At 30.4% G+C, this 18,817-nt stretch overlaps 1 protein-coding gene across 1 annotated transcript in view; it reads right to left on the reverse strand.

The window, feature by feature from the left end:
• MS3_00004016 (uncharacterized protein) overlaps positions 1 to 18,817 on the reverse strand; it is a 114,985-nt gene that overhangs the window by 10,859 nt on the left and 85,309 nt on the right. Inside the window, exons 5-9 of the mRNA XM_051211897.1 lie at positions 18,007 to 18,151; positions 16,621 to 16,879; positions 13,604 to 14,214; positions 4,440 to 5,203; positions 1,922 to 2,552 (exon numbers count right to left, since the gene is read on the reverse strand). Coding sequence (XP_051072020.1) covers positions 1,922 to 2,552; positions 4,440 to 5,203; positions 13,604 to 14,214; positions 16,621 to 16,879; positions 18,007 to 18,151 — 2,410 coding nt within the window. The remainder of the gene's footprint in view (positions 1 to 1,921; positions 2,553 to 4,439; positions 5,204 to 13,603; positions 14,215 to 16,620; positions 16,880 to 18,006; positions 18,152 to 18,817) is intronic.

Below are 18,817 nucleotides of genomic sequence, written 5' to 3' on the forward strand. Positions count from 1 at the left end.
GAACTCGAGAGAAAAGGCACAAAATAAGAGAAAAACACTTTACTCCAAAGGTTCGTTTTTGTACAGAAAACACGGGTATTTATAGATGTTAACACTTGTTAAATCAACATCACATTTTGGCCAATCAGCTAAAAGACATATTATGCTACTGACTAATAGTAGCACGCCACGTTGACATTCTAGAAAGCTCCATCATGTTCTGATTGGCTAGGACTCTTCGGCTCCTTTAGGGCCTCTGGAGGCTCCGTTGCAGTTCTCGGAAAACCAACTCAACACAACTATCCTATTCAAATATAGTTCATTTTGAATTGAGAATGAAATATCTTTAAACCATAATCATAAAATGTATAATTTATTTTAAACTGGAAGAGTATATAACTATCCTATAGAACTGTGTATTTTGATCAGTATACTACTTATTATTAAACGAAAGATTGGAGCCATCATTAGTTGTTGTTGTTGTTCTTTTTTATAAAGGAGAAACACTCCATTTTAAAGAGTTGGGCGTCAAACATTTCAGTTCAGTTTCTATTTGAATGAGACAAACTATTGTTTTCTTTGTGTGTGAAAAAAAAGAAATTGTTTTAAACAAAAGCAAAACTATGATTTTATGAATTATAATGTACATTTTTGGGATATTTATTATACTCATTTAGATTGTGTTAGTTTATAACCTTATGATAGACATTATCATTGTTAATATAAATCTTTTGTATAGAATATTTAAAATATTCATTGTCAGATGCATCATTTCATGTTAAACTAAAGTTGAATGACTAATAGATATTCATGTATAGATGGGTTATTTCATTTGTATCTATATCAATTACCTAATATTATCTATATATTGTATAAATAATCTACTATTTGGATGGAATTAAAAATATGGATGTAACTCATTTATTATTATATTATAAAATAAACTAGTAACAATATTCAGTTAATAGTTATACACCTACAGGGATGATAATTTTAAATGAATAATTATCCAAAAAAGAAAACACAAGAGAACACAAGTGAAGACAAACGAATGTATTTCAATACAAAATTAAAGAATGTCTAAGTAAAATCTCAGAACCATACAGTAAATACTTCATTTGTAGAATATAAATCAATCGTCTCAAATTTGAGTGTTCCTTAAATTTCACACCAATTATTCACTGTTCTCTTTTTTTTCTCTCTCTCTTCCTAAACTTCTGCTGTCAGATATTTTACTTTCGACTGATGGTATATACTACTTATATTTGTCGATATCAGTAGAATACACCACAATATCACTAAATTGCTTTCTAACTATCTCTTTTGTATGAAAATATATCCTCTTATGAAGAACGATGTATATATATATATATATATATATATAATAAAAATAAAGGTGTTTCTAGCATTTGTTATTAAGTAGGAAACTTGAAACAGATTTCATCATAGATTGAATACAGTTAGATTACCGGTAATATCAAAATGGTATCGTGGAACTTTTCGTTTCCTTCACCCAGAACCCAGACAATTCACTTAACACGATGAACACAATGATACTTCTTCATAGATTTGGAATTTAACACTTTATAATTTTAATATCAATTATACTTCAACAAGTTCTAGATTTGAAATAATCAGTAGGGGTAATTAGTTTATTTTCTGTTCGGTAATTACTTATGACTAGGTTTTGGAATTTTTTTTATAAAGCATTGCACTCGTAGGATTCTACGCATTAGTTAGGTTATTTTATGGAGGATCTCGTATACAATGAAAACTATTCTCACTATTCAGTTGTTTTCACTGCTTGATAAGAATTAACTTCAAAATGTACTTGAAGAAAACTGATGTTAAATGAATGCGACAATGCCTTCTGACATAAATGATCCCATATTTCTTTCCAATATTTAAACTATATTTCATATGCATTTGAAAAAACACTTACCTGAAAAATTTTGAAAATTATTTCTGTTATTCATATTCATTGGATCTACACCTAAATTAGTATCAAATAAAGGATTAGATATAGAAATAAATTGTCCATTCGAATCTAACCATGTAGTTATATCATTATTTGGAATAGATTTGTTTACATTAGAATTATATGTAAAAAGTGTGTTATTATTAGTTTTATTTATTGACATGGAATCATGATTGAATTCATTTCTATTATTTAAATGAATTGTTTGTGAGCAAGTTGTTATTGATGACACTGTTGTTATTGTTGATGTGATTGTTGTTGTTAAATGTTCCGGTGTTGGAGGTAATGGAAGACTTGGTGGTGGAGGTAAATTCATTGGATTAAATAAACGATTATCTCCATTACAATGATTATAAGAAATATTAAGTTGTGATAGATCTATACTAGAATTATTTGATTGAAATTGTTGCATCAATGTATTGTTTACTGTGTCAACTTTTGCATACGGTTGAGAATCACAATCGGATCCAGGTAGACTTGTATAAATTGAATTATCATGACATGCTTTACGATAATTAATATTATTTAAAATATTCTCATCGGATCTTAAATATGTTCCATGGAAATGTGGAGTCATAGATCCAGTGGGAATAAACTTTAAGAGAAAAGATTATAAATATACATAAAACTTATATAATTATTAAAGCATAAATGGTATATTTGGACATTTTTAACATCGGTTTGACCAAACGGTCCATGTCTAGGTGAATGCATAAAATTCTTGATAGGATGTATGATGTCATATTCACATCCTTTATATGACATTTTTACGCTGAACAAATGGTTACATATGAAAGATCAAAGAAAGTAATCATTGAAATTACTGATTCATTTTATCTAGCAAAATTTACTAGTCTTTATTGATTCATCTTCGTAATAATTTACATTACATTTTCATATATCTATATCAAATTTTACTAATATCTACCATAGATGATCTATATGAAATATAAACCTAAAGAATTTAACCTGAGACATTCATTCCTTGAATACTAAAAAGCTTCATAATAATTATAAGCAGAGATGGATAGTGGTTAGCAATGGAATCCAGGACGCGCATTTCGTACCTGCATCTCAGAGTTGTTGTTTACTCTGAGACTCGAACTCAGTACCATTCACTTCAAATATCATCGCGTTATCCACTTAGCTACTGAGTCCTGACAGCCACTTGCTTGTGCAACGGGGTGAAGTTTCATTCACTTGGTATTGTTTCACTTGAATCTTCCCATTGATGTTTAGGACTGAAATTGATCAGTCTGTTATTGGCATATGTGCATACTGTGCGTATTGCCTTAATTTACAAGCATTATAGGCAGAGATGGATAGTGGCTAGCAGTGGGATCCTTGCAAATTAAGGCAATATCGAGGCAATACGCACAGTATGCACATATACCAATAACAGAGTGATCAATTTCAGTCCTAAACATCAATGGGAAGATTCAAGTAAAACAATACCAATTGAATTAAACTTCATAATAATTGTTTTGATCATTTCTTGAAAATACAAATGAAATATTCCAACGTGCTTAGAGATATCCAACTGCTTTAATCTTTTATTATTTATTCATTATATACAATCAAATCTATATCTTGAATGAAAAATACTTTTTAAATCACTACTGTACAGGCGATTTATATTTAGAAGCTAGTTGATCATTTTGAACAGTAATAAAAAAAGATAATACTGTATAAAGTTTAATGATCATTGTTATATCCTAGTGAAGATTAAATTAACTTCGCCTGGAGCTCCGCTGGGGATACTGCCGGTTCCAAACCCGGATAAAAGAGGATGGCTGGGCATGGGGTAAGCAACCCTATCCCGTAGCAAACTAACTCGCTAAAAATGCGCTAACCAGTGAACATTAAATTCTCGGTAAACTCTGAGAACTATTAATGGAATAATATTATATATATATATATATATATATATATATTCCTATCGTATAACTGTTCAGTAGCTAGATTGTGTATATCTATATTCCTTTTATTATAAGCTTCATCTTGACCTATAGATCATTATTATACGATTTACTGTCCTTAAGTTATATTCAGTTTATTGATAACAGTCTCCCATGTTCACAGCCACTTTTTGGCATGATCTTGTATAAATGTTATTTCCTATTTTATGGCGTGATGCAGTCTGTTTGGCTGGTATATAAAGCCAGTATGTTTGGAATAAATGATTTGCATGGTGGAAGCTGCTATTGGTGTTCTGGACTCAACTGGACAGGCTAGGTGAACAAAGGATAAATAAGGACGCTAGGCTGCTCATACCAGACGAACGTCATTGGCTTAGCACAGTACTGTGATTGAATAAGTCGTATTTACATTGGCAAATAATTCACGTGATAACTAGCCGGGTTTAAAGTCACAACAATCATTATACTTAATTTATATATTGTTTCACTAGCGAGTGTTTTATAAAAAAGTTTAAATAAGATAAAATGATCATAAAACACATTTTATAGTAAGTGAAACTTACATTTTGGGTCATAAGTGATACAACTGGTAGTGAATCTTTCAGATCAAATGATTTTGCACTGGGAATGCTAGTTGTTATTAAATTAGCACTACGTTCGTTCGATAATGAACCAAATAGATTATTTGAATTAATATGTGCAGGATAATTATGATGATTATTATTATCTAGTCCAACTGGTTGAAATGGTTGATGTAATGAATTTGTAGTTAAATTAATACTAATTGGTGCTATTCCATTACTTGTTAAATATTGAAATCCACCTAAATAAGCCGTTGTACTAGGTAGTCTTATAGTTGATTCTTGACATCTTTGAGGATGTTGAAATTGATATTGTATATCTCCGATTGTATCATTTGTTGTTGTAACTACTACATTATTCATAAGATTATTTATTTTTAATTGTTCTGTTAATAATGATACATTTTGAGCATTTGTTTTATTATTTACACTTGGATTTGAATCAAACTGTGTAGAATCACTAAATCGTTTATTTTTTCTATTAAATTTATGACGAAATGGTACATGTAAACGTTCACGTCCCCAAACACAAAATAAACAGAATAAACCGAAACATATTAATATTACTAAAAGACTACAAATTACTGCAAGTACGTAAGTTGTTGTTTGTCCCAATGGATTATTTAATGTTGAAGAGTGTTCATTTAGTAAATATGGAAGACTTGTAGATGTTAATCGAAATTCTTGATGATTTGATTCATTAGGATCATTTCTTTCAGGTTGAAATTTTAAATGAGGCATTCTTACTATAAAATGTTCAATAAAATGGAAAAAAAAGTACACTAAAATAGGAATTGTATATGTTTATAAAAGCTAAAATTGTGAATAAGCTAATAAACTGTAATGACTAATCAATTCCACCATACAACTTCACTGTGCTTTTTTATTACTTATGAGAACGTTGTACTCATGAACAATTAACTTTATTAAGAACAATTAATTTAATAGTTCAATTCATGAGTTTATTAAAGCTAGACCACCATGGAAAACCTAGAAGCACTGGATGGCCGTTTTGTCCCAGTATAGGACTCCGAAGCAGTGACCATCTACGATCCCGCCTCGCAGGATTCGAATACATGTCCTATCGATCTCATACACGAACGCTTAACCTCTAGACCACTGAACCGGGATCTAATGGTGTTAATGTCTAACTTCAACCAATCCACGAAATCGTGCCACCGTCTACCATTGTCTTTAATGAGTTACTATCTCACATAAGACCCGGTTAAACGGCCGTCCAGTGCTTCCAGGTTTTCTATGATGGTCTAGCTTTAAATGACTCATGATTTTAATCATTAAATTACTACAATCTCCATAAAACCCCTTCCTAATAAGAACAATTACTTATGATTATTTACATTAAATTTATCATTGGATGGATAACAAGCTTAATAATATGTTTTTTAAGTTGTTTAAATGGATAAAACAGTCAGTATATGATAATTAATAGATCGACTTTCACACAACAATTCCATACTCTAGAATAAACTATAAAACGATCAAGTTAGGTATAAATAATGTTAATCAAAAAAGCATGTTATTACAGCTTCACAAAAAGAAAGAAATATGAGGTTATAATTCATTCACTTTATATTTAGTTTGTTTGATTCACTGAATCAAGTAACCAAAAGAAACAAGCGATTTAACAGTCATCAACTGATTACAACTTTTAATTAGCTAAATAAAATACAAATTGAAGCTTTTATTCGCAAACAGACCAAGTTGTACATCTTTTGTCGAAATAGTAGTTTCCAAAGTTATTCATTTAATTTCTCTGAATGAGTGATAAATGATACTTATTTTATTATTAGATGATGTAAGGTTTAGGCTTTCCTATCAGAAAGCTAATATCTTTTGAACCTGATTTTCTAGTTGAGAATATTTGTTTGAATACAATTGCTTACAATGCACTGCTTGTACATTCTGAAACCAATAAATGAGTATTAATGAGCTTAGACGAGATGTGCTAAGCACAGATTGTTGTGGATTAAGACTGTAATTACCTGAGGCAGTTATGGTATTCATTATATATCTCAATTTAGAAGTATCTATCACAAAAATGGATTGAAAATAAAGTCTAGGAATTAGACAACTACGGTGTGAAATCTGATTATGTAATTCATAATTGTTGACATGAGTCTTTTTAATTAAAATTCTTAATATTACTTTGTATTATGAGTACTGTTAGTAACCTTTACTATATATATTAAACAACATTGTTTATTTATACATAAATAAATATATTTATTACCATGGGTTATGATTCGCTATCTTTGCTTTCAATCTTATTGACTTTTTCTGTTACTATACTCATATGAGGTTTAAAAAAGTGTAGGTGTATATCGTATTTTGTTTATAACTGATTAAATAACACAAAATGAAAAGATATTATATTGTTTATCGTTTTAAGAAGAAGAAAAAATCTTTCCACTTTGTCTAGATATTAACATAACAAAACATACTGTCCAATCGTTAATTTTAACTAAACAAAAAAGCTATATTATCCATTTGTAAATATCATAAAATCACTAAGACCTATTTATAGATAGAAATTGGATAGTTCAAATCATTGAATACTAAAAATATATTCTAAACTTATCATTACTTCATAAGAACTTTCGTCCAAATTTGAACGAATAGTTTCACAATATTTGTACGCTGAGTTCATGTGAGACATTAAAGAGAAAGAATGTATTTGTAAAATCTCAACGAAAGAATTTGAAATAAATCCAACGTTAGTGGACCAAATTTCCAGGTGAAACGTTGGATTTACTTCCAATTCTTTCAACGAGATTTTACAAACATGTTCTTCCTCTTTAGTGTCTTATAATTACTTCAATTACTTTTAACTAACATATTGAAAAGTTCCACTTACATCTTCCATACCTTATTTTATTTCAAAAAAAGAAAATTAATAGAAAAAAAAACTATTGTTAAGCATCATAAATGAATCAGTAACTGAATAGAAGAACTAAATTATTGACTTTTTTTTTCTCTCTTAACAACACAAATTTAAAAAAAAAGAAATTGGACAGTGAAAAAAGGAAAACAGAATAGAATTACTCATAAAGATCTTATCAAATTTTTTTTGAAAATTAGAAAAACATAAAATATGTAGAAAAGAAAACAAGAGGCAAAGAGATTCAACTTGTTTATTATTATTATTGCTACTGTTTCTACACTTTTTATTTTAGTTTTACCTACTTACTTTATTTATAAACTACTTGATTCAAGAAAAGAGCATAGGCCTACAGAAATAACAGTAGAATGAACCGTTTCTCTTTAAATTTAGTTATCAAAAACATCGAATAAACCGCTAGAGCTTTTGTTTTACTTTGCAGTATTTATTTAAGCAAGAAAAAAAATAAGCGAACGGGACTCAATTCGTTATATTTACATTTATACGTATGTATGTATGTATTTATGTTAAGTTAGTGATAATCGTATGATGTTAATCTCAATGTTTTATTGTTGTTTAAGGGTTAGTGTAAAAATCAGTGAAAATAATTTGTGATATTTACATAGATGGGAAAACTATTTTAGTTTATTGTAGACGAAAAAAAACAAACGTAGAGATGAAATAATTGTTTATTTACTATTTAATTTTAGTTGACTTCATGTTTAACAATTACTCACATATCCTACTCCTAAATTATTTAATAGTAAATAATTAAAATAATTGGTTAAAGTTAGATATGAATACCATGAGATGTCAGTTCAGTAGTCTAGAGGTCAAGTGTTCGCGCTCAAGACCGATAGGTCTTAGGTTTGGATTTAGCGGGGTAGGATCGTGGATGTTCACTGCTGAGGAGTCCCATATTAGGACGAAACAAATGTCCAGTGCTTCCAGGTTTTCAACAGTGGTCTAACATTAATTGGTTCATGATTTCAATCAAAAACTTAATGATCTCCACAACTCCTATATTGATAAATAGCAATTAAATAGATTTTCACTTTTTCTTTAAGAAATTCAATGATGTGTACAATCGACAAACTCGTAAGGTAAGATTACTCATGGACAATATTTGATTGTGATCGTGTTACATCACAAATATATTATAGATAACTGATCTGAAACGTTTCGTAATCTTGAAACAATGACATACAGGTTACATGAAGTGACAAGCTTTACCATTCATGATTATCAGTCATTTTATTTTGAATGAAACATACAAAATACATGAATTCTTTCCAATCAACTATTAATTACCAGTAGTTTTATATGAAGCGTAATATAAATAGTCACTGCATTCCCACTGATTTTGTACAACATAGTTATTATCAGTGAAACAAATAATGAATGTTTCCAAAGCTGTCACTACATTAGATTTCATAATAACTCATAATTTGTTTTCGTAATCAGTTGTAAGTAAGACATGTTTTATGCTAAATCAATACAAATACTTCAGAAGTTATTCTATATTCGTTTACTTCGATTTAATGACTATCGTTAACATCTAATTATTGAGGTTTATTAAATAGACATTTAGTCACACATTACTAGCTGAAGTAATAATTTTCAAGTGAGAAGTATGAATGTTTCAGGGAAAGACAAAGAGAGAGAGTTTTTTATGAGAATAGGTACAGTGAAAACAAGTTCTGTTATCAGATGAAAACAATTTTATCACGAAATCGCATATATATATATATATATATATATATATATATATATATATATATGATACGTCTTGTTAAATCTATATTTAATAGTTGAATTCATGAGTCAACTAAAGCTAGATCAGCATGGAAAACCTGAAGGCACTGGACAACCATTTCGTTCTAGCATAGGACTCCTCAGCAGTGAACATCCATGATCCTGCCCACAGGATTCGAACCCAGGATCTATCGGTCGCGCTCGCGAATGCTTAACCTCTAGACCACTAAACTGGCATCTAATGGTGTTAATATCTAACTTCAACCAACCCACAAAATCCGTATTCCGTGATTGATTAGAAAATTAATATAAATATATGACCGTATATATACATGTATTTTTTCTGAGTTTTGACTTTGGAAAGCTTTTATCAGTGACTTCATCGTTATAAAGAAGTTCAGTTCCTTTTTTCATGGTACAGCAATAAAATAATCGATATTACCGATTTTATTGCTAAAAATCATGGGCTTTATAATGTTATTATTAACCGTAATAAACTTTATTTTTTGTAAATACTACTGTAGCGTGTGCTACTGATGTCGATAGATATAAGTAGTATGTATCATCAGTCGAATGTGAAATATCTGACAGCAGAAGTTTACGAAGATTGAAGAAAATAGAAAGTGAATACTGAATGATTGGTGTGGAAACGAAGGAACAATGAAGTCTGAGACAATTGATTGATATTTTGCAAATGAATTATTTACTGTATGGTTCTTAGACTTTACTAAGACATTCTGTAATTTCGTCTCCAGTTGTGTTCTCGTTCACTACACTACAATGTAAATTTACCTCATAAATTAGTTTAATGTACGAATTACAGAATAAAAATTATTGTTTTTTTGTTGAAATGAAACTAGTTCCCTGAAGGAAAATATCTATATTTATATAATACAATGAAATGAAATGAAAAGTAATTCATGGACTGTATAAAAATGTGCATATTTAGAAAAAACTAAATTGGGTAAATTAATGATAAAGTAATCAAATCAAATTATCTAATGTTTACTTCTCAATATTCATTGTAATTATTGTTACTTGTCTTTTATCTGAACTTCAAAAGAATAAAGTTTGTTTTAGAGATGATACATGCTGTAAACTAATCAAATTTTATTTTACGGCTAATACTTAAAAATTGAATCCAATCAACTATAAATCGATAACTCTTCTTGAAACCTGATTAAAATTCTGCCGGTCTGATACCATAGAAAAAGGTAGACAGTCAAGGGTAAGATTAACGACCCCACCTCATTAAAAAAGAACTTCGATACAAAAATACCAGCCAGAAGAAGACAGTTATATCTATTAGACAATGGGAGTTTGAGTGTCGTAGTAAAGCAATGTTATGAGGCCTCAAGCTAAAAGTAAGAAGTATCCGGAAACCATTAAGCTGATGACCCTCTGATAACCACAATAACAATTAATCGAAACGCATAGAATATCAGAAACTTTTTTGAAACTTGGAGGGTCCTTCATGTAGCCACAGAACTGAGACGTTACAATCTAACTTTGCTTGGAACAAAGAAAATAATTAGACGCAATATGGAAAAAATCAACTTTGGAAGAGCTTTCATTGTATTCTGATTATAAAGAAGAAAATGCTTTACACATAATAGTTGCGTGGATTATTTCCACAAACTCACTAAAGTTCTTGTTGGATAGAAATCTTATTGTTTTAAAATCATCAAAGTATTCTTCAAAGCAAAAAGGGAAATGATTACAATCAATGGCATCAATAATCCACACCCATCTTTGGGATCGGCAGGCTGGATTTCGTAAGTATAGATCAAGTCGTGACACTCCAGACTATTGCTGAGCAATTAGTTGAATGAAACTCATCAATATACATCAAATCCCTTGAATATGAAAAGAAACGCTCAACAGTTGAGATAAGAAAACCTTGTAGACTCTTACTTGACACTATGAAGTACCTGACAAGATTGTCACCATCAGTCTTATTATAGGCTTAGTTGTGAAGTCCTACGTTGTGAGTGCAAGTTAGTTTATCAACAATATGGTAAACAAGAGGTATCAGATCAAGATTTAAGGGCACAAATTGGTAAAGAAAGGGGAACATTTCTATAGCCAAAGAATATACAAAACTCAAAAGAAATGTCACCTAAGATCAAAGACATAATTTTGAACAGTGATTTTAAAACGCATATACTGTACAGGGCCGAAACTTGAGATACTACCATCACCAAAAATGTATAGGCACTTATAAATTGTTTTCCACGTACAACACTCTAGATCCGTTGATCCGGGACCATTAGCAATAACCTATTTTAAATTAGGAAGAGATTAAGAAAAGACGCCGGAGATGGATGGGATATATTTTGCGAAAAGCATTAAACTACATCATATACCAGGCAGTAAATTGTAATTTTTATTGTAAAAGAAAAAGATGTCGACCAAATAACACATGGCACCAAGAATTGAAGGTAGACATTAAGACCATAAAATTCACTCGAAAACCACTGGGAAGAAGAGACCAAAACAGATTTACCTCGAGATCTTTAATCGATATTTTGTGTCCCATGAATAGTAGTGCACTTAACTGGTGAAGTGATTATAGGACATTGTCTTTCTTTGTGTAGTATATCCAATCTTTTTATATCTTTCCGGCTGTTGTTTAGAAAGCATGACCAATATATTTATTATTTTTTTTAGTATATACTAAATGTTATACGGTTAGAATTTATATTTATTTTGATTTTTCATATTCCGCTGACTAGATGATTAATGAAATATCATTTTTGTTTTGTTTTACAACAAGAATATTAAGTTAAGGCTCATCTCTTTTATATCCTACTTTCATTTTGTAGGATAAGAGAGATAAACTAACTGGGGAAAAAAAGGCTAACAAGAATGAAAACCGATTTGGAAAAAAGAATCCACCACTGTCTTTAATCGAGTTTAAAGATAATTCTACACTGTTTTTCTTGTTTCTACTAGAATTATTTTTTTCTGTGGAAAACGAAAAAGAAATAGTTTATAAATAGCCTACAAAATATTGTGGAAAATCTAAGAGATGATCAAATGAATAGTTAGTGTATAGAGAAATGAATTATTGAGATTAGATGGTGGTTGGAGTCACCTAGACTGGTGGTCACATTGCAACATGGTCGACAGCATTCGATCTGCACTAAATAAGGACTTGACACACATGACATTGATCACCACCTAGTGACAAATCAATTGTGAGATATGAAGTATATACATATGCAAAACGATAAAGTATCCGATTCTTTAAATCCAATAAATTTATTTTAACTAACTGATCAATGGCTATTATATTCTTACTTATTATTAATATCTGATCATTAATTGATCACTTATTTCTAAAAAAATATGATCTTTGGCTACTAATAATATTAATAAACGGAATACATTGATTAAGACATTAAATAAGACAGATTAGTTCAGTGAAGTGTTCTCTTTTCGACGAATTCATTTTCGAAGCTGAACAGTCGTAAACATCTATGCTTATTTTGATGGAATTTTGTTCTCTGAATTGGATGGTTTGGTCACGACCATTATAATTGTAATTATTGTCATCCAGAAAAAATAAGTATAGATATGAAGTCTTTGCTAAACTAATATTTCTTATTACTAATATTGTAGAATGTTTCTCATATACACATAGTGGTATAGGACAGATTATAAACAGCTGACGAGAGGATAACAGAATAGAACGAATTCATAATATTTATATCATTACTAGGAAAAATTTTAATCATCTCCATTCAACAAATTGATGACTGTATGTACTCAGAAGCTTAGTGGATAATACATCAAAAGTTTGAAATGAAATTTGTTGATTTTTAGTCCTAATTTGTACACCAGCACAGTGATCCAGGTACATCTGACCGAAAAGTCATAAATACGATATGATACGCATCTAGAATTACACTGCTACCCACGTTGTACTTTCAAATTGTGAATATAAACAGATAATCAATAGATAAACTTAACACCAGTGTTCGGTTAAGGTGTTTATATAATTGTCGAAACCAAGTGACTATGATAATTCATCTTCTACCATAAATCAAGAGCGATCCATCATATCGTGCATTCCTCCGCCTTTAAACAATATTGTGAGTTTACTCAAGTGGAATTAGACTTGACGCCATGTCATCAAAGCGAATTCGACTGTTAGTCTATTTTTTAGCTACGTCAATGAGTAATATATGAAGTAATCTAGAAAATCTCGGGTTCTTCTTCATACTAATTTTATTTTTGGTAAATAGTTCACTACCGTTAAATACCTGTTTGACAACAGATGATGATTGAATTAGTCTCACTTGGTTTCAGAGACCATAACTAAAGGTTTCTAAGACTACTAACTACTAAATTTTTTTTAGATAAAAAACGTAGTTTTTACAAGATGAAGTTTTACTATTATACGAATGTTTATTTAGGACGGGATTTTCACCACAGAAAGGAAAAAAGATTATACCAACTGCAAAATATTATTCCAGCATAAACTTACAATTTTCAAATAAAATTTCACCAACAGCCAACCACTGACTATTGAAAAATATTCTTATCTCTACAAATTGTCCTAATCCGAATATGTTTAACTGTTCTACATCACTATTATTCTGTATTAACTGTCCTGGATTATGGGATACTTGTTTTGTGATTGCTTGTATTGCATAATTCGATCTGGTCGCCTCATGTATTGGTAGTACAATCCAACGAGAATCAGTGTTTTGTTTATCTGGTGTTAACTGATAAAGAATGGATGATGACCATGGGTTTTCTTCTTTATGTTGTTCTTGTCGCTGATCACTTTTCTGCTGTCTACTTTGACCATAATGATAATAGTAATAAAGAGATGGATCATGGAAACTAAATCCAACTGTAATATTTCGTGGTATTGTTAAACCAACTAAAAAATCATTTGACACATATATCCGTATTGACGAGAAATTATATATCATATCAAATCGAAAAATTATACGAAGAAAATCTGATTCCATTTCTGCATTATGATTTGAGGTTAAAGTATTCACAAATGATTGATTTGATAATGTCATACTTAACGGTCCTGTGGATAATTTCCTTCTCCAACCAATAAATTTATGACTTGAGAAAGGGCTGAGTGAACAAAAATATGAATATAAAACAATAGAATAACAGATATTCAAATAAATAATATACATTTATTACAATTGATTTTTAATTTAATGACATTTATATATTAGATGGTGGTTGGAGGTAGTCGACAGGAAACCCTGGAACCGGGTTTCGTGCTACTTGGCACTCGTCACCAAGGTGTACCTGTAATCTTGAGGGAACTGATGCTCCCTGACGGATTCAATTTCGTGTCACCCAGCTTCACAGTCAGAGACGTTACCACTGAGCTATCCGAGCCGCGACCGACCTCCTGTAGGACTAAGATGTGATCACAGTTGATTGATCACTGGGTGGCGATCAATGTCATGCGTGTCTAGTCCTTATTAGTGCAGATCGAATGCTATCGACCAATGTCGAGTCACCTAGATTGTGGCTACATTGCAACATGGTCGATAGCATTCGATCTGCACTAATAAGGACTAGACACATGACATTGATTGCCACCCAGTGATCAATCAATTGTGACATTTATATATGTTTGAGGGTTGATTATATGAATAAATAAAGGTGTAGTGCTTGGAATAACAATTACATTAGTTGTATGTATTCTTAAGCAGTGAATTTAAGTCATTTAAACTACTTGACAACAATGTTATTAAATAACATATAGTTTAGTTGTTAGTTAAGTATAGTATAGTATTGTGTAAGTTTAATCAACTATTAAAAATAGTTTATTTTAAGTTGGTTAATGAAACATTCAATGAATAAAAATTGGAACCTTTAGCATATGTACACGTTCTATGATAACCTTCATTCATTTGTTGTATGTAATAGTAGATGATCGAACAAGATCAATACTATTGACAATCAACGATATTTGTAAGAGAAGAACAACAGATACAGTGGAATGACTTATATTTATTTCATTTAATATGTGTAAACTATTATGTCAGGAATAATACAGAATAGTTTTGTATGAATATATTCACAGGGTAATTCAACCTACTCATGAAAAAAAATAATCATACAGAAATTTGTACAAACATTCAATTGCGTGCAAGCTATTGTTAATAACGTGGGTGGGACGATGAAACTGATAAAGTAATCATGGTAATAATAACAAAAGTAATTATTTTCATTATTATAATTCGACTAGATATGAGAAATTTAAAAAGTATGAAGACTTGTGTAGTTAATATTTAAGGGAATTAAATTCATCTTTTATTAATTATTTGAATATTTCCATTGATGTTTATAACTGAAGTTGACCAGTCGCTTATTGGGATATGTTTATCCTTTGCAGATTACCTCGATTTTGGTTTAAGTCGCAAGCAATATAATCAGAGATGGATGGTGGCTAGCAGTAGAATACAGGACGCATGTTTCGTCTTATTGAGTACTGGTTTAGAGTTCTGGAGTGAATACCAACTCTGGGATGCAAGTCCATTCAGATGACGAGTCTCAAATAGGATGAAATGTGTCCTAGGTTCCACTGCTAATCACCATATATATCTGCCTATGAGGTGAACGAATTTTGAAATTGTGATAAAAATAACAAGCTTAATAACCTTAAAGATAATCATAAAACAAATGAAAATGAATAGAATATAATGAAATATAAATTAATAATATTAATAATGATAATGATACATTGAAACCTCTTTAAAATTGTTTGAATGAACGTATCAAGTTTAAATCTTATCGAGTTTTCTTACTGTTTTTTTTCCGTGTTCTGATTGTACACAATTGTAAAATATTATTTATTCAAGTATAATCAGACAAAACTTGCAATAATAACACTAATTATAATCCTTCATTCAATTGATGTTTACCACGAACACTTATTTTATAGTTCATGTACCACGATATGCTGCCATATCTGTAAAACACTATTGGTTCCTACTGTTGTAGTTTGTTATTCTTTTAAATGTTTATAGACTCATTTCGTGAATTGATTGATGTGCTAACACTCGTAACTTTAAGGTCATTCACCATCAGTTTCTTTAGTACACGTTCAGTGATTCTTCAAATTGTTGTAACTCGGGTGATACTATCTTACAAGTAAATAGGCAAATACATATGGAAGGAATGTAACTAAAGAAGGTTTACCGGTTAAATCAAACTCTTGACAGCATAAAATATTTGTGTGATAATGGTTCTTAGTTGGTGACTATTCGAAGAGTTTATGTTATCCTCTTTACATGAAAGTTTACAAAACATAAATATTAAATGAAGAGGCTAGTTGTAGTTCTGTAGTTTTCACACTCTATATTCACCTTTTTTCTTATGAATAAGTATTATTTTATATAAAATCACACTGTTAATTTGACTTCTACTTCTTAGCATCATGAGAGAATCACAAAAATTCATAAAGTTTTATAATAAAAAAACACATTTAAACTAATACTTTACAGTTAAATAACTCACCTAGTACTTGTTTTAAATTCTGTATCATTATCAGTTAATTTCCCTAAACCACCTTCTATGATTGTTTCATATGATTTATCGTGAATAAAATCTTGTTGTATGTCATCAAATAAACGAAATTTATGTGATTTTGAATCATACGTTGTATCTAATAAACGTGTACGTTCATTTGATGGATTGTTATTATATTGTTGATAAGAAGGAGAAATAGTTTCAGGTAATAATGCTCCTTCAGGTGCCTTGTATTCTAAAATGCCATCTAAAAAATGATAATGATGAAGAAAGACATATGCGATTAGAATAAATCGACCAATTTTGTTGAAATACATATTACAGAAGATATATTGGTAATATCAAGAACAATAAAAGAACAATTGTGATTTGCTTATCGTCATAACTAAGAATAAAATTATGTTTTTATTTATAGTTGTTGTTTTCATATCAAAGGGTTCAAAATTTAATTTATTTGGCTACAAATCAGTAATTTGATTGTAACCCACTTTCTACTAGACTGAAATGTACTAAGTTCGATCCTCAGTGAAGATATAAATGATAGGACCCATGCTTGGCGAGTGTGTTTATGACTTGTAGGTGTTCAATTGGTTCTCAAATACATATCGATTTGACTTGGAAATCGTGTATACATAAATTTTTCATCGTTTTGAATTTAGTTTCACAATTTATTAGAAAAGCTTTTTTTGTGGTGCATTCAATTTCGAAACAACCCTGTTCATTTGTTTCAACATCATTTATTTAAGTAAAATAACATTTGTCAGCATATCAAAGTAGGCATTTAGAAAAATACGAATAATTATATGTTAGTAGGCAACGATGGATAGTGGATAGTGGAATCCAGGACGCGCGTTTCGTCCTATTTGGCACTCGTCAGCCGGATGTACCTGCATCTCAGAGTTGACGTTCACTCTGGGACTCGAACCCAGTACCATTCGCTTCAAACGCCATAGCGTTTGGTGTACGGTGGCGCAACTTCGTGGATTGGTTGAAGTTAGACATTAACACCGTTGGATGCTGGCTCAGTGGTCTAGTGGTTAAGTGCTCGCGCGCGAAGCCAGTAAGTCCTGGATTCGAGCTCCGCGTGGTGCGGGATCATGGATGCGCACCGCTGAGGAGCCCCATACTAGGACGAAACGGCCGTCCAGTGCTTCGAGGTTTCCCATGGTGGTCCAGCTTCAATCGACTCATGATTTCAACCTGTGAAATTATATATTAGGCTATCAAATATTATGTAACAAATTTTGATTGACAAATGGATATTAAGTTCATTATAATTTTTGAATAGAAGTTGCTAATAATTTACCTATTACTTAACAGCATAAATAAAAGTAACGTTTTATTTTACAATATTTAAACAATTGATACACTTACTTGCTTCACAGCCTAACAATTCTAATTTTAAACAAGTTTTGGTTGGTTCTAAACTGTATGGATAAATACGTATATAACGTGCTACAAATGGTGGATCCATTGTATTAAAATTTTCTGTCATGGCATCCTGGTTACCAGCAAGGCGCTAAAATATAAATGAAATTAAACAATTGATTATTGATACTATTATGATCGATAACATGGATCTTTTTTTTCATTCTGACCAGTGCTCTAAATGTAACTTTTGAAGCCTGAGTGTTTGAAATTCTTAAGAAGATGATTTACTCCCTTTGAATGACAAAACATATCAATGCACCACTAATACATAAAATAAGTAGTATTTTCGAATTATTAAAACTTTTGATTTTGATCATCTAGTTATTGAACTTTTTGTAAGAAAAGAAGATATCTTCAGGAAAGGAAACTGTGTATGTCCTTTAGTTATCTTTTACTATAATTACATCTAGCATACTTCTATGATATAAGCTAGCTGAAATGTAGTCTGGTATTTGGAAAAACTTTGGTTCAATATTAAATTTAAGAATCCATGTAAAAATTGATACAACATATGTAGAATTACTAAGACGTCTACATCAGTTTATCGCTTTTGTCACTTGGTTTTAAATACTATCGGATTTGCCGATAGTTTTAGAGACTAAATATTGCAGTGTACTTTATTTAGATGCAAGATTATTAGAAACATTTGGCAGAGAGCTTTGAATCTATATCTTAGGCTAGTTATCATCTAACATTAGGTATTCACAACTATAGTCAGTCAATCAGTCAGTAACAACGTTGAACTTCGTTCGTA

The sequence above is a fragment of the Schistosoma haematobium genome, chromosome ZW, assembly GCF_000699445.3.
Source record: "Schistosoma haematobium chromosome ZW, whole genome shotgun sequence".
Taxonomy (NCBI): Eukaryota; Metazoa; Platyhelminthes; class Trematoda; order Strigeidida; family Schistosomatidae; genus Schistosoma; species Schistosoma haematobium.